General features: G+C 39.9%; 1 protein-coding gene across 1 annotated transcript; it reads right to left on the bottom strand.

Annotated features, from left to right (window-relative positions):
- Positions 1 to 2,054: 2,054 nt before the first annotated feature.
- Positions 2,055 to 27,272, bottom strand: Spata9 (spermatogenesis associated 9). Its single transcript, XM_060383579.1, has 5 exons — positions 27,212 to 27,272; positions 26,972 to 27,060; positions 20,747 to 20,974; positions 8,597 to 8,692; positions 2,055 to 2,463 (listed from the first exon to the last, which is right to left on the bottom strand). Exons 1-5 carry the CDS (start codon positions 27,270 to 27,272, stop codon positions 2,179 to 2,181), a joined length of 759 nt encoding a protein of 252 aa, XP_060239562.1. The 3' UTR covers positions 2,055 to 2,178.

The raw sequence follows: 27,272 nt of genomic DNA, 5'->3' as shown, positions 1-27,272 counted from the left end.
AGAGTTTAAAATAAAATAAAAGAATTTTAGAGAACATGGTGTCCGTGGGAACATCTAGTCCCATAAATGTGTGGGCAGCAGAGATGGAGCATCTCGTTGCTTAGCATCTACAAGCAGGGTTGATGTTCACTTGGCTTGCCCTGGTTTTACTACACCAGTTATTTGTGGCCTGGCTGTTCCGGCTGCCTGGGACCCTATTGTTAGTCAGGATTTAGAGTAACACCCTGGATGTCTGTCAGGTAGAACTTAGCACTCAGTAAAATGGAGGTATAAATGGGGCCAGAAAGGGTGTGAAGGTTATGAATTCAGGGCGAATACACTGAAAAACAAAACCAAATCTCAAAGCATAGGAATTTTCATGGTTTGGGTGAGTTAAGTATCTTAACCTAGTACTTAGCATGCTAAAGGACTTCACCTGGGGTGGAGAGGTTGGGATTCCTGGCAAGATGGCTCAGTGGCTAAGTGTACTTGCTGCTCTTTTCTGAGGACTGTAGTTTGGCTCACAAGTGCTTGGACCTTTTGCTGTGAATTATTGCATTTCCTTTTCTTTTGGGATATGGGTTATGTGATAGAAGACATTTGTTACTTATTTGTGGAAGTACTAATAAGCCAGGTTTGGGCTTCTTCAATAGTGTTTACACGAACAGTTGAGCTACTCATGGGGTTCAAGAAATGTGCCATCTCTGAGGGGAGTTTTTACCGGCCACAAAATTTTACCATGTGTTAGAGTGTAAAGTGCCTGGAGAAATCAAAGTCATTCCTTTAGGCAAAAACTAGGACCTCAGTTAATAGGGCCAGGTATAGCAGCATTTCCATCATGAGCCAATGGAAGTGATGACTGCCACTTATGGACTGGGTTCATTGTTCTAATTTGTCTTTAAATTTGGAAATAAAAGTGGTCATTTTGGGGCTGGAGAGATGGCTCAGAGGTTTAGAGCACTGGCTGCTCTTCCAAAGGTCCTGAGTTCAATTCCCAGCGAGACCTGGTGCCCTCTTCTGGCCTGCAGGTGTACATGGAGGCAGAACACAGTATACACAATAAATAAATAAATCTTAAAAAAAACAAAAACAAAAAAACATGGTCATTTTGCCGGGCTCAGTGGCAATATCCTATAGTCCTGGCTTCTCAGGAGGCTTAGGTAATAGATCACTTGACCCAGAAATTCAGAGCTGGAATGGGGATATAGCCAAACTCTTATTATCAAATAACAACCTTATCACATCTTGTCCTATCACATAAATCTCCCCAGATTTGCAAGTAACATTTTGTTTTATAAGCTTATGATATCTATAAACATCAAGTCCTGTGACTGGAGTGACACATTGGTTAACACGATGGGCTTACCCTTGTGCACTTCCATACATCCTATAATTTTACAAGTGAGTCAGGAGGAGGACTCAGCTCTAGAGCCTGCAAATAGAACCTTTTTTTTGTTGTTGTTTTTTACTTTCTCTGAAAAAGATATGTAAGCATTGTTTTAAACAGTTTCTGTCTGCCTGTATGTATATGCACCACATGCCAGAAGAGGGCATCAGATCACAGAGCCTGCAGTTACAGAGAGTTTGTGAGCGGTCAGAGAGGCTAAGAACCGAATCTGGGTTCTCTGCAAGAACAGCAAGAGCTCTTAACTACTGAGCCATCTCTCCAGCCCCCAAATATACAGCATTTTGTTATGATATTTTTCTTTCCAGATAAACATTCAAAACAATTCTTAACATATAAATGAATCTGAACACATCTATATTATAAACAGTATGAATACAACAAAATATGTATTATTATAAATGTTGTATGGCTAAATATTTTCTACAACAGTATGGTCAGTGATTAAGAGCACATTCTGCTCTTCCACAGGACCAGGTTTGGGTTCCAGCATCCGTGTCAGGCGGCTCCTGGAGATCTGACACTCTCTTCTGGCCTGTGCAGATACCTACACATATACATATGAAAATAAAAGTTAAAAACACTGGATAGGCATACATATATTGTATGTCAAGATTCATTTTATTGTCTCTGTCATATAAATACAAGAGAATGATGCCATAGCCTTTTTGCTGCTCTATCCCCTTTTAAAAGAGCATTCAGCATATCTGAACTGGTCTTCTGGTATGTCTGATGAAATGCATGTGGATAGATAACTATTGCACTCTCTATAAAGTGGTATCTGTTCATATTTCTCATTCATTCAGCTCAGCTGATTGGTCAAACACGGAATGTAAAACCTGGATCTTGTTACTCTGCTTGTTGGCAGGAGGCTTGGGGTGATCTGCAAGGTTCTCAGTCTTCTCTGGCAATGACCTGTAAGGTTTCGCTTTGATTTCACCTTCAGAAAATATGGGCGTTGGAAGCACAGGCTCAGAAAAGGCTTTCCTAAAAGTCTCACTCCCTCTATTTTGCCTTATGGATTCTTCTTCTTGGAAAATGCTCTTTATCTTTCCAAGCACAGCATTAACACAGACGGCCTGTACCAATAAAAACCACAGACAAAAAGTAACACATCTGACATAGTCAATAATCTACATGTTCTAATTTAAAAAGCCCTTCCTGTGAGGAAACACTGAGTCATGGGAGGCGACAGATTAATTCCTTATCCTAAATATGGAAAAGTGTTTAAGTAAAATTTGCAGAAGTGAGAAATGCAGCAGGCTTATTCATTCAACCTGTTCTGCATTACTAATGATGACAACAATGAAGCCAAGTAGGATGGCAGCATATTCCAGAGAGCTAAAGGGAGCCTGACTAGCTTCCCGTGCTGCTTCAAGGTGGCGTTGTGACAGTAGATGCTCTGTTTTCCCTCTCCTTCAGACTTCAAAGCTAGAGGGCTTTGTGACCTCTAACAAAGCTTTGACTGGAGTGACACATTGGTTAACACGATGGGCTTACCCTTGTGCACTTCCATACATCCTATTACACTGCATCTTTATCTGACCCACCCTCTTCATCTTTGTACCAGTCCCTTGCCCCTTCCTAGCACTACTCTCAATAGTTTAGGTCTTTTTTAAAAAGTCATTTTAGTCTCCGTATGAGACAACACATACTCTACTTTTCTGTGTCTTTTGTAGTCTTTTTCAGCAGGATGACCTCAAGTTCTAGTTTTAATTTTTCCACATGATATAATTTCATTTCATAGCTTTCTTCTGCATTGATATAGATGATCATGCCATTTTTGTCTTATTTCTGCTTATACTCTGTGTTAAATGTATTGGCTTGCAAATGTAAAAACCATCCTAGCATTCTTGTTATGAAACTGATTTAATGATGTTAGATGATCGTTATTTTAGTTTTTCAAGATAGGGTTTCTCTGTGTAGACTTGGCTCTCCTGGACTCGCTCTGTAGACCAGGCTAGCCTCGAACTCACAGTGATTCTCCTGCCTCTGCCTCCTCAGTGCTGGGATTATAGGCATGCACCACCACACTCAGCTAGATGATATTTTTTAATATATTTTTGAGTTAAATTTTTAAATCTTTTACATTTTTTTGCATCTAATACATTTTAGAGATATTCAAGAATTAAAAAGATTATGTTGCCCTATACTTTCTTTCCCTCTCTTTTCTCCATTTCTCATTTTTTGTATTTGTAAAACTTGTATTAATGACTTAAATATGTTTTGGAAAAAGGTGTTTTATGTGTTGACTAAAAGAATGTGTGTTTTGCTATGTTGTATGGAATATTGTGTAGATATTTGTTAAATCATTGACTTTAGTATATTTAATGTTTCTTTGTTTATATTTTTGTCATGATGATCTATCTGGTGGTGAGAGCAGGGATACTGAAGTCACCCACTATTATTGTATTGTATCTTTATCTCCTTTTATTCTGTGTAGTATTTGTTTAATAAGATTGAGTGATCCGACTTTCAATTTACACATATTTATAACCATATGTCTCCTTACTGGATTGTTCCTCTTATGGTTTGGATATGAAATGTTCTCCACAGGCTCATAGGCTAAAGGCTCGGTCCCCAGATAATGGAGCTGTTTCAGGGGGTACTGGTAATCTTAGGTCATGGGTACTACTTACAGTAAATATTTCACTGGAGGCATATTCTAGGGCTGTATCTTGCCCTGTCCATATCTCTTCCCTCTGCTTCTTCTCTGTCATAAAAGGAACAGCTTCTGCTTTCATTGCCATGCTGTTTCTGTCTCGCATACCTCCAATGCCAAAGCAGTGGAGAAAACTAACATTAGCTGAAACCTCTGACACCATGGGCCAAAATCAACATTCTCTTCTTTAAAATTCTTTCAGTTCCTTTTTTCAGTGATGGAAAGCAGTTTCTTTTGTCCATATAAATTGACCTCATTTTTGTCTCTTCTGAACATTTGGGCTTGTATGTTTTGTTTGATATGAATATAGATTCTCCTGCTTGTTTCCATTTAATCTGCTTAGAATATAATTTTCTGTGTATGAATTCTTGAGGAATGTGAGTTTCTTGCTGTCAGCATTTCTTTGGTCTTGTTTTATAATCCAATTAGCTGATTTGAAACTTTGTGTGCATATGTATGTGTGTTATCTGTATATATGGTATGTGTATGTGGAGGCATGTGCACATGTGCACAAAGGCAAGGCAAGAGTATATTATCTTGCTTGATCACTATTCACCTTGTCTTTTGAGACAGGGTAGCTTACTGAACCTAGACTTGTCAGTTTATCTAAGCTGGCTTGAAACAAACTCCATAGACTCACTTGTCCCTCCTCACCTACCACCAACCAGTACTCAAGTTCTAGATGTATGCTGACATGCCTAGCTTTTATGTAGAAAGGGTCCAGTGTTGGAGGTTGATCTGGTTGTCTAATTTAAAGTTAATCACTTTCACCCCTGAGGCCTGCTTGTTACAAGCAAGCACATATACACTCCCCAAATGATGTTGTAAACTTTGCCTCTCTGTTTAACTAATAAAATGCCAACATACCTGGGCAAGGTGGATAGAGAGGTTTGACGGAGGTTGATGGGCTTTGGGGGGACAGGAGGGGATCACCAGAGGGAGAGAAAGAGAAGGAGGGAGACATGAAGAGATCACGTGGACCAGGAGGAAAAACTTCACGAATGGTGTTGAAAGGATTGGCCCAGATGAAGAACATTAGCAAATATAGATGGGAGGTAGCCTAATTAGGAATTATTAAAGCAGATGGAATGGGATGGGGACAGGCAGATATGAATAGTGTAGGTGGAATTATCTACCCAGCCCAAGGTGATATAAGGCAATTATAAAATCTATCAGGGGTCTGTGTCCTTTAATGATTATAATAGGTTAAATAATACCACCATAATTAGTGAGCTAATAATAAACATTATTAGCATGTACTTTTAAAATCACAAAAATCCAGATTTTTCATTTCTGGTCATATCTACTTGGTCTTAAGTTGTTCTTGCACTGGGGACATGTAGGAAGTTTTCTGCTATTATTTCTCTTAGAATTAGTTTCTCTAATATCTATTCTACTTTATTATGCAAGGGTCTTCTTACTAAGATGCCTTCTTTTGAGAGTTCTGTATGAAGTATCACTCAAAGAGATGATAATAATCACAGAACAGGAAAACCTTCTGGACATAGAAACACAACAAACAGCTAAGAAGCAAAACAGCAATACCACCACCAATAAAAATAGAAAAGAAGCAGAAATAATAGAGAATAAACTAAAGAGCTAAAAGCAGTAAGAGAAATTTAAACATTCAGTTAAAATAAAAAGTAAAATTAAACATAAGCAAGAAAAAAATAATGTAAAGAAAGGAAGAAAACACTAAAAACTTCCTTCTAGCTGAGGTCCGTAGATTGAATGTTTCTTTCTTTGTCCTCTACTGTATTCTACATTCTAGCAAATGTGATTGGTGGGGAAATGAGGATAGTGGGACAGAGATAAGGCCAGTGGTCATAACATTGTCCATCAGTGTGCTATGTGCAGACTGAGCCTTGCTCTGCTCTGCCCTGCCCTGCCCTGCATTTTCTACTTGGCTTGGTCAAGAATGTATATTTGGCTGAGGCAGAGGTGCATTCACCTCAAAGGTTTTCTGTATGCATGCCAAGAAGCCCCTTTAGGGGCTGGGTGGGTATGCTTTCTCTCTTGAAGTTTGGCTCCACACGAACCCCACCAATCTGTGATAGTCGAGTGTTCCCTTACTCAAGATGTCCTCAGTCTGTATCTCCCAGGGCACTGGCAAACATCCAAAGTGTATCTTCAGAGGCAGAGCATGGAATGCTAGCAGACTGCTGACATCTGGCTGGTGATAGGAGGGGAGAGGGAGCCCTGTGGGAAGTGAACAGTCTACCGCCCCTTCTCTCAGCACTCCTTTCAGTACACCACTTGTTCTTCTCCTTCCCTCAGAGGAAGGTGCCACTGACCACTGTGCCCCACAGCTTACACTCTGAATTTTGACGGTTCTGTGTAGTGTGAAATCCAGAGGAGTCTAGTCCTTAACAGTGCTCTTCTCACACTGTATCCTGATAAGCTGACAAGGCATGAGCAATGAATCACTTCAGAACAAATCACAGCACTAGACATGCCAGGCTTGCACATGTTCTGGGTTTCCTCCACTGCTAAGACAGGACGATGCCCTCACTGGGACTGTCTGCATTCTGGCTTACTGGGTATTCTGGCACGAACAACGTCCCCCTCAGCCCTGCTGGGGGCCGAAGTTAGACTTTCCAACCATTTTGTGCTTTTCTCTGAGTTGTCTTGCTGTTTCTCTGCCTTTTAGTTCTCCTATAACCTCTGTCTTGATTCCTGTAGCTTTTCCTCTTTCTGTCCTCAGAATGTAGTTTGTTATGCTGACTCTTCTCACTTGCAGAGTCATGCAAAGGACCCTTCTGTTCCACCATCTTACTACAGAAGGCATCAGAACAGTCCCTGTGCAGGTAGATCCAGCTCTGGTTTTCTTGAAAGGATAACAGCAAAAGGGTTGAGGCCTCAGGCTGTTCTCCTGTCTCTTGTCTTACCTGCTCCTCACTATAAAGCGCAGCAACACATGCTTCTCTTATTCCCTTCAGTTTGGACCGTACCACCTCAACCTCCTGTATGCTGAGATCACAGTCATGCCGAATTCATAAATGCATTGCTTGAAACCAAACCTTAGACTTTCATGCATATTAGACAAGAGCCCTACCAACTGAGCTCCATTTCATTCCCAGATTTCCCTGTACAATTTAGAGTCAGTTAATCGACTTAGACACACATATTTGGATTTTAATTTGGACTGCATTAAACTTGTAGATTATGGGAAAAGGTTACATTTTTATGTTGCAATATAATAAAAGTTAACAAAGAAGTATGAGAAGTATAATAAAATCATAAAAATTGTTAGGAAAACTTTCAAAAGACCAAAGTAAACAGAGGATTTGCCATCTTCTTAGATTAGAAGAAATTACCCTACCATTTATAAAGACATTTTAGGAAGCTCACACAATTCAGAGAGCAAAAGTGGTTCAAAAATAGGTAAACCAGCTACACAGAGTTTATAAACAGACCCACATACAAAACGTACTTGTGACAATAATGTTCTAAGACAATAAAATAAGTAAGGCTATATATTTGGGTACCATTGGGGTAACTGTTTGTCTCTGACCTCATACCAATTCCACATGGATTATAAATCTATAAGTGAAAGACAAAATAATACAGCTTTTAGAATATAACAGATGAGAATCTTCCATTGACCTTTGGGTGATTTATTTAAACAGAAAAAAACCCCACACAATATAAAGAATAATATTAATAAGCTGAAATACATTAGAATTAAGAAATTATACTTTAAAAGATCCTATCAAAGTGAAAAGATGAAATCAAACAAGAATATCCTGGAGTATATTTTCAAAACAAAACCATTAAGTTAGAGAATTAAATGTCTCTCAGAAAAATAAAAGACTAACAGAAATTCACAGATGCCAATTAATTTATGCAATGGTAATCAATCTCATTATTAATCAAGGACATGTAAATAAAAATTGGTATTATAATACTTTCAAAAATGGCTAAAATATTGACAATATCTAGCACCCTAATGACATATAGGATTATTTTGTCTAGGATGGGTTTTAATTGCTAAAAACCATTTTAAAAGTTTTTTTTTGCTACATCTGTTAGCAATAAATGCATACAGATCTGATAGCCTTGCAATTTCAACCCAAAATATGTGCAAATATCTATATAGCAACTTCATAAAAGCTCAGATTAGGAACAATCTAACGTCCATTGGTAGTTGAATGGAAAAAAAAAAAAAGAAATGCAAATCACTAGAACACTACACAGCAATGGACAGGATTTGTATATCAAAATGTAGTAACTGTTCTTTAAAGTCACAGATCCCAAATGATGAAATACTGAACTAACAACATCATGAGACAATGGCTATAACAAGTCAACAGGATACCTCAAATCGAAAGTTAAACTAGTTTTGACTAAATTAGTAATTAACTTTAGAGAAGTAAAATAATTTTAATTAGATAAGCAAACTGGGCAAGGGGTGAGTTTAGCTTGTCAGAGAAGCAACCACTTGAAGTTATTTTGCATAGCCTGTGGTGTGGCTAGACCGCTGCCAGGTCCAGGACATCTAATGCTAGATGGCGTACACACATTAATTTTAGAATCTAACAGCAACTTACCAAATAAATTAGTGCTGCATAGGAGGCATACAGTATGCTAGTTAACGCAGTTTTTGCTGGAAAAGAAATGATATCAAACAAAGAACGCTTTCTGACCTGCAAAAACAGAAAGTTTATGAAAATGAAAAATTCAAGGTTTCAGTGTTACATTTCACAATATTATTACAAGAATTAAAATTTTTACTTAATGAAAGTTGTCTCTATTTTAACTATCTCGCTTTTTTACATTGTAAGAATATGTTAGTTCCTGCTTCTCCTTTTAGCAAGAAGATGCTTTCTTTTACTAATCTAAACCTGTGACAGATCTTCACAAACCTGGAATCTCCATTTCTGAAACCTGCACTATTTCAATGTTTACAGCTGTGAAATGTGCTCACAAGGAAGTACTTCCTGGATGTTAGAAAAATTCTGTCTTGTTCTAATACTCATGTAATCATTCCTTACTAAATTATTCACAACCTCAATTATGCAAACAGCAATAAAAATTCTAAGCATTTCCTGAAGATTAATGGCTTGCTTGGAAATGTTAATCATGGGACTGTTGCGGCCAGCCTTGACCTTAGATGATCATTAAGCTTCAGGCAGATTTCCATGCTCAGACCCAGCCTGCAGCTCTGCAGGGTTTATGCTAATAATGAATTTGCCCCTCAAATGTTTCCAGTGTCTGGTAACAGATGTTGCTGCCTTAAACAAATCAGTGTAACATACTGAGTTTAAGGGGGGATTATTTCTGTGGGCCACCTCTGTTGGTTTGAGCAGGCTCTGAAAGGAGGACCTTGGGAACATTTCCTTCCCTCCAGCCGTGAAGTGGCGGTTAGCCGTGCTCCTCTGAAGTCAGAGAGCCAAGCCACGCAGGAGCAGCTTCAGTGACTGTCCAATGATAGGACTCGACTAATGAAGTCATAGAAATGCACAGTTTTAGTGCATGTTAAGAACATTGTGTGCACGGCCTTTAGACATTACTCCTAACGCTGAGGCTGGAGCTTCAGCTCCGTGGGAGAGTGTTTGCCTAGCACAGACCAGTTCTCAGTTATTCCCTAGCATCATCAAGAAGCAATACGATAAAAATGCACCCACGCTAGGAGCATGTGTTCCAGCTATTTCGGGGCTGAGGCAGGAGTTTGAGGTCAACCTGGGCAGCATAGGAAGATCTCATTTGCAAAGGTTTCTTATACTTGCCCCTCCCCCCTAAAAAAAAGCCAAAATAATTGATATCAGAAAGGTTAGGAAAGTGAAATATGACCAATAATATATTCTGTAGACTTAAAGGTGTGCTTTTGAAGTGCTGCCATGCTCGCACAGCGGCCCTAGCTCAAATCAAACAGCAGCAAAGCCAAATACGTGCTTTATAAACACTTGATTTTATCCTTAAAACAACTCCACGAAGGTGGCACTTTTTGCTGTTCCCAGTCCACAAAGAGCAGAGGAAAACGAGACGGAAGTTGCATGCGCTCTGCCGCGACATAGCTGCTGAAAGTAAAGTTCTACTCCAACAAGGAATAACCCTCACTGGACCGGTGGCCTATACTGCCAGGACGCTCTGCTCCTTGGAGCGAGAAAGGAGAAGATGGAGCTAGTCAATGTTTATGTCAAAGTTTTGCTAGGAAAACAAGAACAAACTTAAAGAACTTAGTCAACGCCTGCATACAGGTAGCATGAAGTGTCATGATGCACATTAATATCTCATGGCATATACGAGAATGAGGTTAAGACTATGCCTAGGCATAATTAAGCTCTAAATAAAAGTGAGCCCAAGTAATCTCTACTGCTGGGAATTAAGAAAATGGACTCCGGGAGGCTAGAGCAATGGCTCAGAGGAAGAGCACTGGCTGCTCTTCCAGTGGACCTGGGTTCAATTCCCAGCAACCACATGGTGGCTTCCAACCATCTAGAGAGAGATCTGGTACCCTCTTCTGCTGTGCAGACATACTTGCAGGAAGAACACTGTATGAATAATAAATAAATCTTAAAAAAAAAAGAAAGAAAATGGACTTCTTCCTCACAGCACTGAGACCAGTGCTGATGAAAGAAAACGAGATTTTTCATGGTGTGGCTACCATAAATAGTGTTCAATTTATGAAAATTCACTGAGTTACACATTCGATAATTTGCAAACTTGTCTGAATATTTTGATTTAAAATTTAAGAATTCTATCCATCTCTTATGATTAAAAAAAGCAACTAGTTTTTTTTTAATAGAAAATGACAAATAGATCAAAATTGTAATAGCTTTTGTTTGAATACAACTTTGTATCATTGATATTTATACAACACTCCTTATAAGCTAACTTTTCTTCTAATAGTGTTAGTAGCATTGTTTTAATCTCTAAGAAATCTATGAAGTAGGAACACTGGTTCAGAGAGATTCTTCTGTATTATCCACATTAGGTTGAAAAAGCACAGGGTACTGTGTTACTAAAATTTCTAAACTCTAAGTGTGCTCAATACCCTAAAGGTTTCATTTTGTCTGACTGCTGCCGCTTCTGAAGGAAGAACAAAATTGGCCACCAGTATGTCCTTGGCTCTTAGTAAGAAATTTATGGAATGCAGAAACAAATAGGAGGCCACAAAGGCCTCTTAGCTAAAAGCAAGGGACTGTAAGGTGAACTCTATGGTTTTATCTTTCCTTCAGGCCACACCAGTGGAATAGGTACCACTTTCTTACTGCTTTCAATAAATTCTTTCTACTTCTGTAATAAATCACCACCGTAGGAAAAATATTTCCTCTAACTTGGACTAATCTCTCCATAAGTCAAGATGGAAAATGTCTCAAAGTTTCTGGCTTTTCCTTTGGAAAAGGAATCAAAGGTTGCATTTTCTTTCTTCCCAGAAACACGGGTATGGCATCACACTTTTGAATCTGAATGGATAACTACAGGACACAAGCACACAGGAGAAGGAAAAGCAAATATACTCCAACAAAATGCCTCTTTGTAGAGGAAAAACCTCATTTGTGTGCATAGTGGAAGGTCTATGTGAGCTAAGTAGGAAGTTTCATATAGCAAAGGAGGTTCTGTGTGAGAAATCATTCTTCATTTCACTGCACATGGTCTCCCAGATTTCTTCTCATAAAAAGACAATTAAAATTATTAGTTTCGAGTGTATTGTATAGATGATACTTATTACACTTGTGAGTAATTAATTTTGTGTAGTGCCTAAGGATTGCTGTTTTCAATTTCTTATGGCTTTTGATTTCTATAATAAATCATCCCCATAGAAACCTAATTCCCCCGAAATTTATGTGGCTACTAGCAAGCAGTATTTTTCAGTTTTATGGGTCACTTGCTTTAGCGGTTTGAGAAAGGATGCCCCCCGTAGACTCATATATTTGTGGGCTTAGCCAATAGCGAGTGGCACTATTTGAGAAGGATTAGGAGGGGCCTTGTTGTGGGGCTGGAGGTGGGGGTGTCACAGGGGATGGGATTTGAGGTTTAAAAAGTCCATGCCAGGCCCATGTTCCCCTTCTTGCCCTGTAGATCAGGATCTAGCTCTTACCTGCTTCTTACCAACATCATGCCTGACATCATGCTTACTACCATGATGACAATAGACTAAGGCCCTGAAGCTGTAGCAGGCCTCAGTGAAATGCTTTCCTTTGGAAGGGTTGCCTTGGCCATGATGTCTCTTCACAGCAATAGAACACAGATAAAGACACATGTGCTCCGTGCTTTTTATGAGTAAACCATCTTGCTTCATTTCTGGCTTTTAGCAGGAGCAATTATAGAAAAACAAATAATAAACAGGTGATGTTTGGAAAAATAAGTCTATTTATATTCTCTTGGTCTATCTGACATATTTTATCTTAAATTTGTTTTATTAATTTCACTTGTTTATATATCTGAATTAAAGTAAAGTATCAGTGCTGAGTCAATATTTTTTAGTTTGGGTACATTAATTTGCACAATGTTTTACTAACATTTTGAGACAGGAAAACATTTCAACTTTTAAACTCCACTCACATAATTGACTGTCTCATCTCAAAAAAGCACCTGTGTTTCTTTTCTTTTCACTAATAATGACATAAATCACAAGAAAGCCATATTTGAGCAGCTGAGAAAATAAAAGTCTAATTCCACATAACCTGCAGGGTAGACAACTATCAGGCCTGATTTCCCCTACGTTGCTCAAAAATCACCTTTCTGAGGGATAGGAGAGGAGTCAGGAGCAAAGCTGTCACTCTCTGACTAATGAGCAACAGTGGGTCGTCCTGACTGCTAACATGCAGGCCCAGGAAGAGAGGCTTCAGATAAGTCCGCAGGCGCTACCTGGCCTTCGCGTACTAACTCGCTAGGAGGATAAGCAAGACTCCCTGCATAGCACAGGATGTAAAGCTTTGGTTAGCATCTTGTGGGACATTATTCCTGAGAAAGCTTTTATCCAGGTGATTAGTAGAAGTCAGGTGGCTTAACCCTTTCAGCCAGCTTGGAGCAGCATGTCTTTGAGAAGTCCTCCTTTTTGGAAAATGTCTTTGAGAAGACATTTTTCAACCTAGCCACACCGGCTAGGTTAGTTTTGAGGCAGGCCCATCAAGGACCCAGAGAAGTCCTGATATTTGTAGAACATACACTTTAAACTCTTAACTGGAGTGCACCCTGAAGGGTGCGGGGAAGGTTGTGGTGTGTGTGTGGGGGGTTGTTATTAGCAAGCTTCTCACTTCAGCCTGAAAAGAGGGCTCAAATAAATATCCAGGGAGTACAGGGCTTGAGGTTCACTCGGTTTGCTCTGTCTAGTCCTGCACCTCCCATGATGCCTATACACAAAAGAAACGATCATCTCATCTCCACCCAGGAGGAGCTCTCCGGTCTGCGGCCCCACTCTGACTGGCCTTCCAGAATCAACAGCTCTCTATGGAGCTGACGAGTCTTGGCTGAGGTCAGCATCTAAGCTGATTATCTAGGTCACTGCGGCAAGAGTAGCTGCAGGCTTGCTCAGCCAGGCAGCTCACAGGCTGAGCGGATGCATCACTCTCAAGCGCTAGTGCTAGGGATGTCGGAAACCTCCAGGGAATTCTCCGCTCCGAGTTTTCCATTTCTGAGGCTTAACATCATCAGCATCTGCAGTCTCAGCTCCGCAGAACCTGGAACAGCTTGGGAAGTAACATGACTCAGCATCTCAGCAGCCATGAGAAGAAACATGACTCAGCACCCATCTGTACAGTCGAGTGCGAAAGAAGTTTCTAACAAGATGGCCCTTTGAGGGGCTGAACACCAACCTCTGTGCTCAACTCGGGACTGGCTATAGCAAACTGCTTAAGTAGCCTGTGTGGATTGGATCCTGGGGCAGCTCATGTTTTGTATGCATTTTAAAGGCTAAGAAATGTTCAGGTGCTCCAGATCTAAGCATCCATTCAAAAGACCCAGGTCTCTGTCTTAGGTGTGCTGGGCCAGCACCCTCTTTCTGTTCATTGTAAGGAAACCAGTACTGTAGGTTTCATCTTAGACCTCCCTTTACCAAATGACTTAAACTAGTTATTTAATGGTTCACTCTAGTTATTGTCAATGCCCTAATATCCTCTATTTCCGTGGTTTGCAAATGATAATAATAATAATATGATTCCCTGGTATTCCATATGGATAAAAGAATTTCGGTAGAACCAATTAAATTGCTGCAGGTACAAAAAGATGCTGCATTACTCTCAGATCAAAGACCCAGCTTGAAAATGACCTTTGGACCATGAAACTTCTCTTCAGATTGGTTATGAGGTCACCTACTTTCCCACAGCCATGTTTACATGAAGCCATATCCTCCAGGCACTCACACAGCATATTCCTTTGAACATTAATTCCAGCTATCAATGCCTCGGAATTCTCCACCATAAAGCTTTCCCGGAAGCAGCTAGGAAAATCTATCGTGGGATCTTAAGAATTAGCATAGCTCCTCCATCTGTGATTAAGAGGTTTACACTCTAGCACTGTGGATGCACTCGGTCCCCAGAGCAACCCCTGGCCTTCCCACCTTTCACATCCCATGCATCCCATTTTTTTTACCTTCGTCTCTCTGGCCTAATGTTCACATTCATGCTTCTATGTATGCTCTCACTTTGTCTTCAGATTTGGGCTGTTTTTTGTTTTTTGTTTTTTTTTTTTCTCTTGCTGCTAATAGTTTTCGCTCAGTGACAATTCCTCTCTCCATTGTGTATGTCACTGTGGCAAAGTGGTTTCCTCTCCCCTAATGCTCAAATATCCTGAAATCTCTGACACCTAAACTCTCTTCTATTGCCTCACCCCAAACACACACCACTGCTGGCGTTTCCCTGAAAAGCCATGCTCTCCCTCACATTGTTACCTCCATTAAGGACTCCTCATTTCCTCTGAAGGTATTCCTGCCACCTCATCTGTCTGGTTCTTCTGTTTTCTTGTCTCATATAGAATATTGTGCTTTCTAGACAGTTTACAGAGCCCCTCTGAAACCACATGCTTCTTCTGTCCGTCCACTTTGCGCCCTTTGGTCATGTACTTGATACACTCGACTGACAATATCTGTCTGTTTTCCTATTGGCTCCCTGGGGCAAGGATAAAATACCTCTGAATAAAATACCTGCTGCCTAAACTATTGAGTTTATATATCAGATTTCAATAAGTATTTGCTGGATTAATTGAAAGGTTAAATTATACTATACTTACTTCCTAAAAGAAATTTAGGCATCTTATATTAAATTGAAAAAAAAAAAAAAGGAAAGAAGGCAAGTAGGGCTGAAAGAAAGATGGCTCCAGTAGCATATCCGGCCCAGCTAATGTGGAAACAGTCACAACCGCTGAGGAATTCCGTTTATCATTAAACCCCAACACTTTATGTAAAGCCAAGTCAACAACAACAACAAAAGATAAATCCCCATGTCAAGAACAAAGAAGAAACTAATAGAATAGCAAGCATGTGAGCTTGTATCTCAGGTCTCTAGACCCTTAATGGACCAACAGGTGAGCTTTAATCCCTGGCTACGTGAGAGGCCTGGATGGACACAGGTGAAAGGCAGGATTTGCAGAGTTGCCTTTTCAGTGAGAATGAGACTCAACCAGGCACAACAGGAGGGGAGGGAGCTGCTCCCTGCCTGGGGCTGGCATTTCTCATGGGGTCACGCCTTTGAGAAGGGTATGAGCTTCTCAAGGTGGCGCAGAAAAGCCTGAGCAGGGAGAGCTTGAAGCCTGCTCCCAGGTTGTCTGTATAACCCTGGAGCACAAGCACAATTCCTCACGGAGAGCTCCTCCATCAAGGAGAGATGGTTTCGTGAGGATGAAAATCTGCTGAGGTAGTTCCAGTTAAAATACAGTTATAAACATACGGATATTATCTCCTATGAGCCTGCAATACAAATCCATGACAGTCTGAAAACTTAGTAGCTCCTAACACTTTAAAAAAATAATCATTTGAAAGCCCATACACACACAAATTTGTTCAAGATAATTGGAAAAATTCAAAGCGAAAAAGCACTCCAAGACTTGAAGGAAAAAAGAAACAGGTCCTTAGGGTAAGAACTCACAGGTCTGCCTAAAGTCATTAACATGGGGCAAGAAGAAAAAGGCTCATTTGGTAACATGTTTGCCATACAAGCATGAAGCCCTGAGTTAAAAGTCGGGCTTGGTGGCTCACAGTTGCAGTCCCAGCGCTGGAAGCAGAGAGGGGAGGATCTTGTACCTAGCTGTAGGCTTAGAGCAGACCCAGTCTCAAACAATACAGCGGAGCGCAATTGAGCAAGGTTCCTGATGTCAACCTTTGGCCTCTCTATACACATATAGCCACCTCTCCATACACATCACCACACACACACACACACACACACACACATGCACACTCGTGCAGACAAAAGGAATCAAGGTTTTACGTTTAAGATACACTAAATAGGTCGAACGTGTTGGACATAGCTAATTACTCAAGATGCACAAAGAAGAGATAAAGATCCCGGCATGTTTGGCTCACACCTTTCATCCAGAATTTGGGAGGCTGTGTCAGGGGGATCTCTCTGAGACTAAGGTTGTCCTGGTCTACAGAGTGAGCCCCGGGCCAGCCAGAGCTGCATAGTGAAACCTTGTGTGGAAAGAGATGGGGCGGTGCACGCAGAACATAGACACACATGAAGAGTAAAGTGAGAGGGCGGGCTGATGCTCACTGAGTGTGCACATTGTTCTTGTTTCCATTCTCAACACTGCTATACAAGGAAAAAACCAATACAATTAAAATGCATTTAATAGGCATGTCAGAAAAGAGTTTATAGAAACTGACAGACATAATATTTGAAAAAATATTACTAAGGGTTTTCAAGAATTGAATTAATTATTGCCAGATTCAGGACTTAGAACTTTTCAAGAAAGCTCAGCCTCCCTAAAGTACAGTTTGAGTTGGTAAGAGTTGAAGGAAATCCCTCTTGCATACATGCAGACAAACATGGAGGGCAAGACATCTGTAGGCATGTTAACCAAAGCACCATTTGTAAAAGAAAAGAATTGGAAATTAAATTGTTCATCCTGCCAGTAACAAACATTAGATTATCTTTTCTTTTTCTGGAATACCAGAGAGATAAACTAAGATAAAATAAACTCTAGCTACATTTACCAATAATGCTAGACAAAAACAAGCATTTTCAGAAGGGTTAGTGCAGTATAATGTAATGTATGTGAATGTTGAGCGTACACAGTAATATTCAATATCATAACTAGAGCCATCCAAATGTAATAAAATATAAATGTCTATATGGAGATCTTCACTTCAGCTTCATGGTTATCACCTCGGTGAGAAAAATGGAGAAGGGGCTAGGAGGTGTCTCTTTTCATAAAGTCCATTCTGAAGGCAATCAGATACACCCATAGGACTGATTGTGTGGGACTTCTGATAAATTACTTTTGCGTTTGAATTCTTTCACTGGTAAATTTATTAACAGTACATCATTAGAGAGCCCTCACAAGGAAAAAAAGTTATGTGTGCTGACTATAAATTGATGTCAAAGAAGACAATGACCCCACATAGGCCTTGGACCAGCCACTCAGCCTCAGAACAAGTTTCTAGAGTAAGTTAAGCTAGAGTAAGACAAGCTAGATGTGTATCTCAGAATCTCATTGTCAGTCAAGGCAAAAAGGCAAATTTGTTGTATTTTTTAGTTCTTATTAATGGATAAAAAGAAACACATACCTGGAATGCAAAGATAGGTTTTTTTTTTGCCTCTAAGTTTTTATGAGGACAGAAAGACTATTCTCCATGGGTTACTCATTCCTGCACAAACTGTGTCTTCTGAGCAAAGGACATGTTTGACTATCAAATAGCTTTAGCAGCTACCACAAGTACATTCCTGTGGAGAGATCTAGAGATGAATCTCCAGCTATGTGAGAGGGCACACTCCTTTTTCTTGTGCAGACACACTCCAAGGTAATGGAGTGTCTCCACTCCCCAGAGAAGAGTCTCTGGGCAGCTGTTTCAGTGTCTCTGAAAAAAGGCTCTATTTCACCATTTCAAGGGTCTTCTCTTCAGATACCACATTAAATATGCACAGTTAGCAAAAGACCCCTACTGCATCATCCTATGGAAGGCATGAAGAGTAGGGAACCAACAGAAGACATTGCTCTGGCTAATACTTTTCCTGTGAATACACTCGCTGCTCCTGACATGAGGGATGAGGTGTGTGTGTGTGTGTATGTGTGTGTGTGTGTGTGTGTGTGTGTGTGTGTCTATAACAGGAAAACCTGTTGGCTTAAAAATCTCAGATCCTTTGCAGCTTTGAGTTTGTAGAAAAGGAAGAAAAAACAGACAAACATGACACCCTAATTTGTCAGAAATACTTCAGAAATATACTCAAAAGACATTTCACAACACCTCCATAAAAACTGTGGTTTGAGGACGGGAGGGCTCAGATGTTAAGTGCACCCACTGCTCTTCCAGAGGACCTGGGTTTGACTGCCAGCATCCATATGCTTACAATTGTCTATAACCCTAGTTCCAGAGGATCTGATGCTGTCTTTTGGCCTTCACGGTCATGGACACACGATATACACAGACATTACATAGAGGCAAACATTCTCAGATAAAATAGAAATTATTTTTTAAGCCTATGGTTTGGGCAAAATCAGAGAAGGAATAACAAGGTAAAACATCAGCTTTCAAAGAACATTTCAAAGGGAATTAAGACAATATTCAGTTATTTTTTCAACATTATAAAGATAAGAAACAAGGCTTGGAGTTCTTAACTCCAACTTAGCAAATGCAAACTATTAGTTAGCAAATGCAAACTTTTTTATATTATATTCTGTTTCAAATAATTTTTAAGATTTATTTATTTATTTATTATGTATGCAGTGTTCTGCCTGTACGTACACCCGCACTCCACAAAAGGGCACCAGATCTCGTTACAGATGGTTGTAGCCATCATGTGGTTGCTGGGAATTGAACCCAGTACCTTTGGAAGAGGAGCCAGTGTTCTTAACCTCTGAGCCATAGCTCCAGCCCCCCCATAACTCCAGCCCCCCTTTATATTTTTAGATATCAAGTATCACAAGAAACCTTTTATAAATTCTGTTCTCAGTTAATGAATAATTGAAGTATTTTAATTATTTTTTCAAATTTAAAACCCTTAATTAAAGATAGATTCCTAAATAACAAAATGGGCATTCTGCATCCATTTTATTTGAGGACTTATTCTTCCAGTTTCAGGCCATGTGGTCTGGATAGGCCTCTGACCCCAAGTCTGGAGATGAAGCAGGGAGTCTTAGAGCAACCGATGTGGCCCGTTTAAAGGCAAGCACGGGTGTATGCCACCCTTCTTCAGTGAGCCTAAGGAACACTGCCTCAGGGACTTGATATTCTGCTGTAATTACTTGAGCCTGGAAGAATGAAGACCCTCTAACAGTTACAAGTCATCTTGGACAGTCAAAGAGTAGAGTGGATGTAGGGAAAAGAATAAGATATGCGAAGGAAAAAAGGTAGGGCTTTGTTATCTGTGCAGCTGTGTCTGGAATCTTAACTTGGTTGTTTGTGTGAGCTAACACTTCGTTTTTGGTTTAACCCAGTTTCAGCATGGTTTTCTCTCCCCTCAACGAAATTATTCAAACTGATACACTTAGGCTTCCTCCCACAGAACAAGTTTGGATGCTCTGAACAATGTCCGCATTGAAGCATCTGAATTACTGGGTCATGAAGTTAAAAAAAGAAATAGAGCTGTAACAGTTGCATCCCTTAACAAAAATAACAGAAGCTTCATAAAGCCATGCAGAAAACAATTAGAAACAGACATAAATATTAGTGGGTACACACAAGTTAGTTTATAGCTGAATACACCCAACTACCATACCAAAGGTTATTTTAGAAATGTAACAATGTTCTGAGCGTAAGGAACAAAATACAACCACTTTGAAAATTCACTGTAGAATCCCCTTTAGGTTTGACACAGGTAGTCAATTTGCATGATTATATTTTCTTTGAACTATTTGAAATGGACAATAATAATAAGGTAATAATAAACTCAAATAATAAGGTAGAAAAATCCCACATTATTTTCCCCTTCAGATTTAAATTAGCAACTATGCTATATTTCTTTGATCCCACTTTATGTATTGCACATGAAGAACTCCAAATACACCACAATTTTATTTCTAAATTTAAGAAGTTTTAACATGTTATTTATTCTTTCACATTTCTGTGTAACATAATATACTTTGATCATAACTTTTCATATTTTCTGTGTTATCCCTCTCTCTCTCAATGATACTTTCTTTTCCCCAACAAGTCCCCTCCTACTTTCATGACTTTTGAGGAAGGGGTGGCCCATTACCTTTAATTCGTGGACTTGTTTGAACATAGGTTTGGGGCAATTTACCTGTGCCTGTATCACTTAAGAAAAATGACTCACCCTCCTCTAGCAGCCATTAACTGTCTATAGCCTTACGAGCCTTTCCTAGTTGGTGATGGAGTATCAGTGGGCCGGGTCGTGTTCGGGTAGCCACTGCCGCTCTGAGCTCATGGGTGCAACTGGCATGGCATGTCCGAGTGGGGTTTCACAGCATTCCTTCCAGTCTTCTGCCCCGCCCCTGGGATGTTCCCTGAGCCGTGAAAGGAGTGATATAGACGTCCTGTTTAGGGTTGAGGATTCAACAGTTGCTTACTTTCAACACTTTGGTCAGTTATGAATCTTTAGAAAAGCTCCACAGCTCATGAGCATGCCACGTGCGCTTACCTGAATGTTGGTCAGGGCTTGCCTGGGTTCATTCACTTCTCTCAGGAGCCGGTGGGATATGTGCCTCAGTTCTAAGAGTCTACATGCCAGCTGCGGCTGCAGAAGTTTGGCCACTGATTTGGAGGAGCTGGATATGCTGTTTAGTCCCTTAATTATTGTTCCACGGTTGATCTTAGCTAAAGCTAGAGCCATTCTGACCTTGGATGTTCTCTGCACTGGTTCGTTTTTCTGAAAAAATAAGCTTTAAAAAGAACCTGATATATGGTTGGTTCTCTGATACATTATTAGAATCTACTTATAGCAGAAACTGAGTCTATAACTACATTGTACATTATGACTTACACTTACTCAATCCAATAAATACACCTCATACAGTTCACTGACATCCCTAAGTAAAGCTTTTGTATGAACACATTAATATTTTTTTTCCTTAGGATAAATATCAAAAGTTGAATTAACCAAAAGATAGATTTTTCTTTCTTTTTGGGTTTTTTAGTTTGTTTTTGACATACTCATGTGTCACCCTCGTTGGCCTTGAATTATGTAGCCGAACGCCACCTGACTGGGGTGTTGGGATTAAAGCATGTGCTACTGTGCCTGGTGGTTTATGGTATTTTTACATTGATGTTAGAGGTTGCTTTAAAAAAATAAACAAGATTCTTTTTCCTCCTCTCTCTCTTCCCCCCCTCTCTTTCCCTCCCTTTTTTCTTCCCAGTACTTGGGATTGAACCCAGGATCTTGTACATGCTAAGCAAGTGCTTTACCATTGAACTGTGTCCTGGCTCTCTTTTTACTTTCTATTTTAAGACAAGGTCTCATAAGTTGTACGGGCTGGGTGTGAACTCATCTGTAACCCAGTCAGGTCTTGGACTTGCGATCATATTACCTCATCTTCCTGTTTACCTGGTACTATCGTCCTGAATCACCAGGCTCCACTGTAAACAATAATTCTTATCTAAGTATTACTCAGTATCTGAAATATTTAAGCAATAGCACTTATTTAAAACCGTTGCAACTATTTTTTACAAGCTAACTCTGAAGGGTTTTAGTCATGAACCAGAGTATATATAGTATGTAGAAAAGATTTAATGGAAACTAAATCAAATACCCTATATGCAGATCTCCTAGTAAGCTTAAAAAAATCTTACATCTCAAAACTTCAGAAATTCTAGTCATTTCTATTACAAGCTTGTTGCATTATCAAACAGATGACATGTGGTTTCTTCTGTGCCCTACCCAAGAGTTTACCGCAGAAACTGAAATCCAGGCAACAGACAGGCACAGTTTACCACTAATCTAAGTAGTTGGGGGTCATCTGGTCATAACTTAGGAAAAATTGGTTAAGCATTGGCTGCAGATAAACAAATTCAAGTATGTAACATTTTGTCAAGCCTAACTATATACATACTCAATATCTGTTGAATTGGTTTTGTTTGTTTGCAGTGAACATCATGTGTTTGCCTAAAAGCTAACCTTTTGTGTATTTACTTTAAAAATAAGCATACACCATCTGATTTCCATGTTTTTCTTACTGTTCAGCACTTTTCATTGGAGACAACTAAGCTGTTCTGGCCCATCTGTAAGGATGTATTTTTCCATGTTTTTAGTGTCCTGATGTGGTTTGTTCTGTTAACAGTTCTGAAAAAGTACTGTGGCCCACAGTGGTCTTAGTCTCCCTGGCAACGGCAACAGTAGATAGTGTGATAGAGACAGTGGGCTGCTGAAACTGCCCCCTCCCAAGCCACACAGCGGAAAGCACTCTAAAAGCAGAGTGAGTAAAACAGCACAAAGGCATAATCACTTGGTCTCATTTTCTGGCTGTTGCTGAAGAACAGCTGGAAGAAGCCGTGCCACCTGCAGTATTGAAGCTCCATATCTGCTGGGCTGTTTCTCCTGGCTTGTCTATGCCATGCTCTCCCTTCTCAGCCCTGGCTCCCTGTGGGCTCGGCTCTAGGTTGACGTTACTCGTGACTGCAGTTTACCCACGTTCTCTGTTGCTGTGCTAATAAGAACAGCCAGCCTCGGTCTCCTTCTTAAGTGATTCCTGTTAGGGTGATCTACCATGTTGGCAGTTGTGAAATGATTATCTTCTGTAGATTTCTCTTTTTATTTTCTAAGTGGCTCTACAGGATCTTTTACTTTCTTCTGTTTTTTGTTTGTTTGTTTGTTTTGTTTTTTTTTTTTTTCGTTTTGTTTTGTTTTCTGAGACACAGTCTTGCTATCTAAGCCTATATGGCTTCATACGCATTGTGTAACCCCAACCTGGCTCCAAGTCCAGCCCCTCCTTCCTCTGCCCTGCGAGCTGGCATTACAGGCATGTACCATCACAGCTCACGCTCTTCTCTACACCGCGGCGTGCGGTCACTGTCCCCATCAGTTTCTTTTAAGCAAACTGATTCATTGTATCAGAGAAATCAGTCTAACTCCCCTTCTACATTTTCTTTCTTGCTTTTTGTCTTTATATAAAAATAAATTCAATTATCAGTGAGAATTTGCTCATCTCAAATCTCACGTAGGGATCACATAATTTAGATTGGTCAAAACATGACATTTGTTGAAAACAATATTATTTCATGCAAGCCTGCACTGCAATAATAGCATTTTTAGCTGTTATCATGAAATCCTAGCTGTCCCCAGGTCTTAACTTGTGCCTCATGACTATGGTCTTTGCTTCCCTCTAATGCTTAATTGTTACAATTTGATCATAAGTTAGTTGTAACAATTTGATCCTGAGATGCCCCCTATTCCTTTTTCTTTAAAACAAACCATAAATAAAAACTTTCCCATATAACTTTCAAAGACTTGCTACTTCCAACAACACAATGCTCTTGACTGCTCTTATCTTCCCTCCCACAAACCACAGAAATGGCTTTCCTAGGAAGACATCCTTTCTGCCTCTCAGGAAAACGATGTAGGAAAGCAAACCTAGCACAGGGATGCACGTATGGTAACCTCCTGCACTCTGAACAAAAAGATGTCAGGGAGAAGCAGCTACATACATTCCTCAAAGGTGGAGTGACATGTTTATGATGATTTCAAACAGTATTACGTTCAACAAGTTTCTTAGTTCTAATAGGAAAAAAAAATTAAAGATTCTTTATTCTCAGCGGCCAGGTTTGTTTTTGTTTTTGTTTTTTTGTTTTTTGTTTTCCATTTTCTGTCACTTATGCTATGTTGTTGGTTTGTTTTTAAGCAAATCATGGGTGTGTGGTTAAGAACTGACCCCAAGTCCTGCAGAGACTGATGCACCAACCAAGGACTATGCATGAGAGGACCTAGGGGTGTCCAAGTAAGTACGTACCTTCTTAAGGACTCCCTAAAGGCATTCTACCCAATCCTGTGCCTTGCACAGCTCACACGTATGAGGGGCTTTGTCTAACTACATTCTCAAAGTGAATGATGAAAGAAGAAAAATGGATTTCAAAATGGGCAAAAAGTCCTCGTTGTGTTTTTCTCTAAGAAGTCTAAGATTCTCATTAGTAAATTAAATTTGAGATATAGAGCTCCCTCTAGATAAAAGGGAGCTATCTATCTGAATATAAACCGTGGCCATAGATCTGATGACAATGATGCCATCAGAAAACAAAACAAGATGGAAGGCATGTCTCTGGCTTCTAGGACTCCCCTTGAGACATCTTCAATAATTATTGCCACTACCACCTACTTTAAACACTTACATTCTAGGTCCACCAAGGAGACCTGTCCATCTCTTCTCTCAGAGTTTGGCCAAGAAAAGTTCACCGTTTCTCAAAATACTTTATACCAAGTTCAGGAGAATGCAAAGATGGGGTAACTAGACTCTAAACTGAAGATTTTGTTTGCCTTCTAGAGTTTTCAAGCCTTAGTCTGGTCTGCTCAGCTAACCAGCACCTGTACACTGCCCAACTACCTCCCACCTGAAAACCCACACTTCACCTTCGCGTTTCTTTCCCACAGATGAAGAGGGTTATTATTATTATTGTTATTATTAGTATTAGTATTAGTATTATTCGTAGTATACAGTCAGAACTATAAGCTAAGTAGCTCCAATTTACAGCTCAACTGCCTGGATTAAGCACAAGGTGTTATATCCCTTGAATGAAGACTCGATTAAAATAATTTTACTATATTCCATCTCTCTCTTCTTGACATAGTCCACATAGTCCCCTGTCCTACTTAATAGAACCATTATTCTTCTAGCTACTCAAGACAAACAGACTCTTTCTTAACCTTTGCATGGCCTTGTCATCCCAGACTGTCAATTTTATGATACACTGAACACCCATTCTTTATATTCCCAATATTCTTGCAGCCATTCAAAGTAGAGTCTCACTAGAAACACTGCCAGTATTAAGAAAACATTATCACTAGAAAAATAATTTTTCCTTTATGTGTGTGTATGTGTGTGTATGATATACATACATATCTGTGTTCATGTGCCCATGAAGAAGTCAAAGAAGGGCTTCCTGTGTCTTCCTCTAACGTTCTCTTTCTACCTGATATTTTGAGACGGATCTTTCACTGAACCTCATTTCAGCCAGGCTGGCCAGCCAGTGAGATCCCGGGGTCCACCTGTCTCCACCCCGCAATGCCAAGGTGACAGGCACATGCAGGTATACGTGGTTTTTACGTGAGTACTGGGGACTCAGACTCTTTGCTTGCACAGACAGATCACTGAACTATCTGAAAATTGGGTATTATTTCCATCCTCAAAATCTTTTCTGTCATATGTTTGTGTTATAATTAGTCAAGGGTCAGACTCTTTGTTGCATAACTTCCAAAGATCTTTACATTCTGGGTCTGGGTTAAATTAATAATGCCTTATTAACTTTACCGTTATAATCCTGTCTTCATTAAATTAACCTCACTGACAAGGGATCATGTCCTGTTTGTCTCTGTATTCCTTTCTTCCCAGTCCCAAGCAACTAAGAGGTGATTTGGCAAATGTTTGACAGATGCTTATCTCAAGGAATGAGTAAGACAGTGCCAACACCTGTCCTAATGAAGCGCACAACATTTGTGATTACTCTGTTGTTCAAGGTGTTTTTTGTCACTGGTTCCTTTCTGGTTTGGGCTAAAAAGTCAGTATGTGACATTGCTATAAATCTGGCCTTTACGGTGTCATGTAAAGTGTATTGTACTGCAAAGGTGAAAAATAATTAGGCTAGAAAAGATAGTTCTTTTCTTTACTATAAGTGTCTTCAAAACTCTCTCTGCCTTCAATTTCTTTTTTTTTAAGATTTATTTATTATGTATACAGTAGTCTGCCTACATGCACACCTGCATGCCAAAAGAGGGCACAAAATCTCACTATAGATGGTTGTGAGCCACCATGTGGTTGCTGGGAATTGGACTCATGATCTCTTAAAGAGCAGCTAGTGTTCTTAACCTCTGAGCTATCTCTCCAGCCCTGCCTTCAATTTCAATATTTTATGTATTTCAAATCATTTTGGAACAGAGACTTTAAAAATACAGTGCATCTATATATATTTTGTTTAAATTGGTAGATATTGATGATTGATTAAAACAGAATGAGCTAATGGTGAGATGAAGCTATATTATATAAATGCAGGTTTATTTGGAGCAGCACAGGAGGGGAAGGGAAAGGGAGAGAAAAGAGGAGCATGCAGAAAGAGAGGGAGAGAGAGAGAGAAGGGAAGAGGAAGGGGCAAAGAAAAGGGGGGAGAGAGAAGGGCAAGGGGCAAAAGAGGCGGGAGGAACCCAATGTCTGGATTAGACAGTGAGGAGCCTCTGGGAGAGAAACCCCGCCCCCGGTAAAAGGCAGGACTTGTCACCCCTGCAGCAGGTGGGGACCTAGCAATTGGTGTCCTCTTTCCACATTAGCACACATTAGCACACACTCGGTATCTTTTCCGTATTAGTTTATCTTAGTTAAGTATTTGTATTCAGTTCATTGTCTTTAGATTTTTACCTAAGTATTTCCAGCTAGTTTTCCAGTTTTACATTAAGTAAACGACATTGTCAGTTTCTGATATGAAGGACTTCCAAATTGTTAATCTAACTATGCTATGATTATTTTAATCTTAATTGATTTATTTCATTTTCTTCCTGATCTACCTCTCTGCTACTCAAGGACTCCTCCTGGTAAATAAAATGTGAAATTGTTTTTTTCTGAGGAAAAATTAATATTTCTTAAACTTTACTTACTAATACCATCATTAATGATTTGTATGATACAAAAATTACATATCTTATCTTCTTTATGAAGCTTATAAATCACATTACCTGAGTAGACTCTGATAATCTTAGGATGTTAGGGAGTTCATCTTTAATCTCATCTATAAGGTCCATGACCGCCTTCTGGAGCCCCTCAACTAAGGAAGGAGAAGTTAGGAGACACTGTGACATCCGCAGGCATATGGAACCCTGGCCCACCTCCCAGATGACTGGGAGCACAGGGAAGCCTGTGGGACTCGTTCCCAGCTCCCACGCCCGAATCCCCAGTTACAGGAGCGTCAGCCATACGTCTGCCAGAGAGGTTCTTCAGCACCTGCCCGCTTATCCACCCAATAGGTCTGATTTCCAT

Source organism: Meriones unguiculatus, chromosome 5 (assembly GCF_030254825.1).
Source record: "Meriones unguiculatus strain TT.TT164.6M chromosome 5, Bangor_MerUng_6.1, whole genome shotgun sequence".
Lineage (NCBI taxonomy): Eukaryota > Metazoa > Chordata > Mammalia > Rodentia > Muridae > Meriones > Meriones unguiculatus.
Note: the sequence above shows the minus strand (reverse complement) of the source record. Positions and strands in the feature narration are given on the sequence as shown.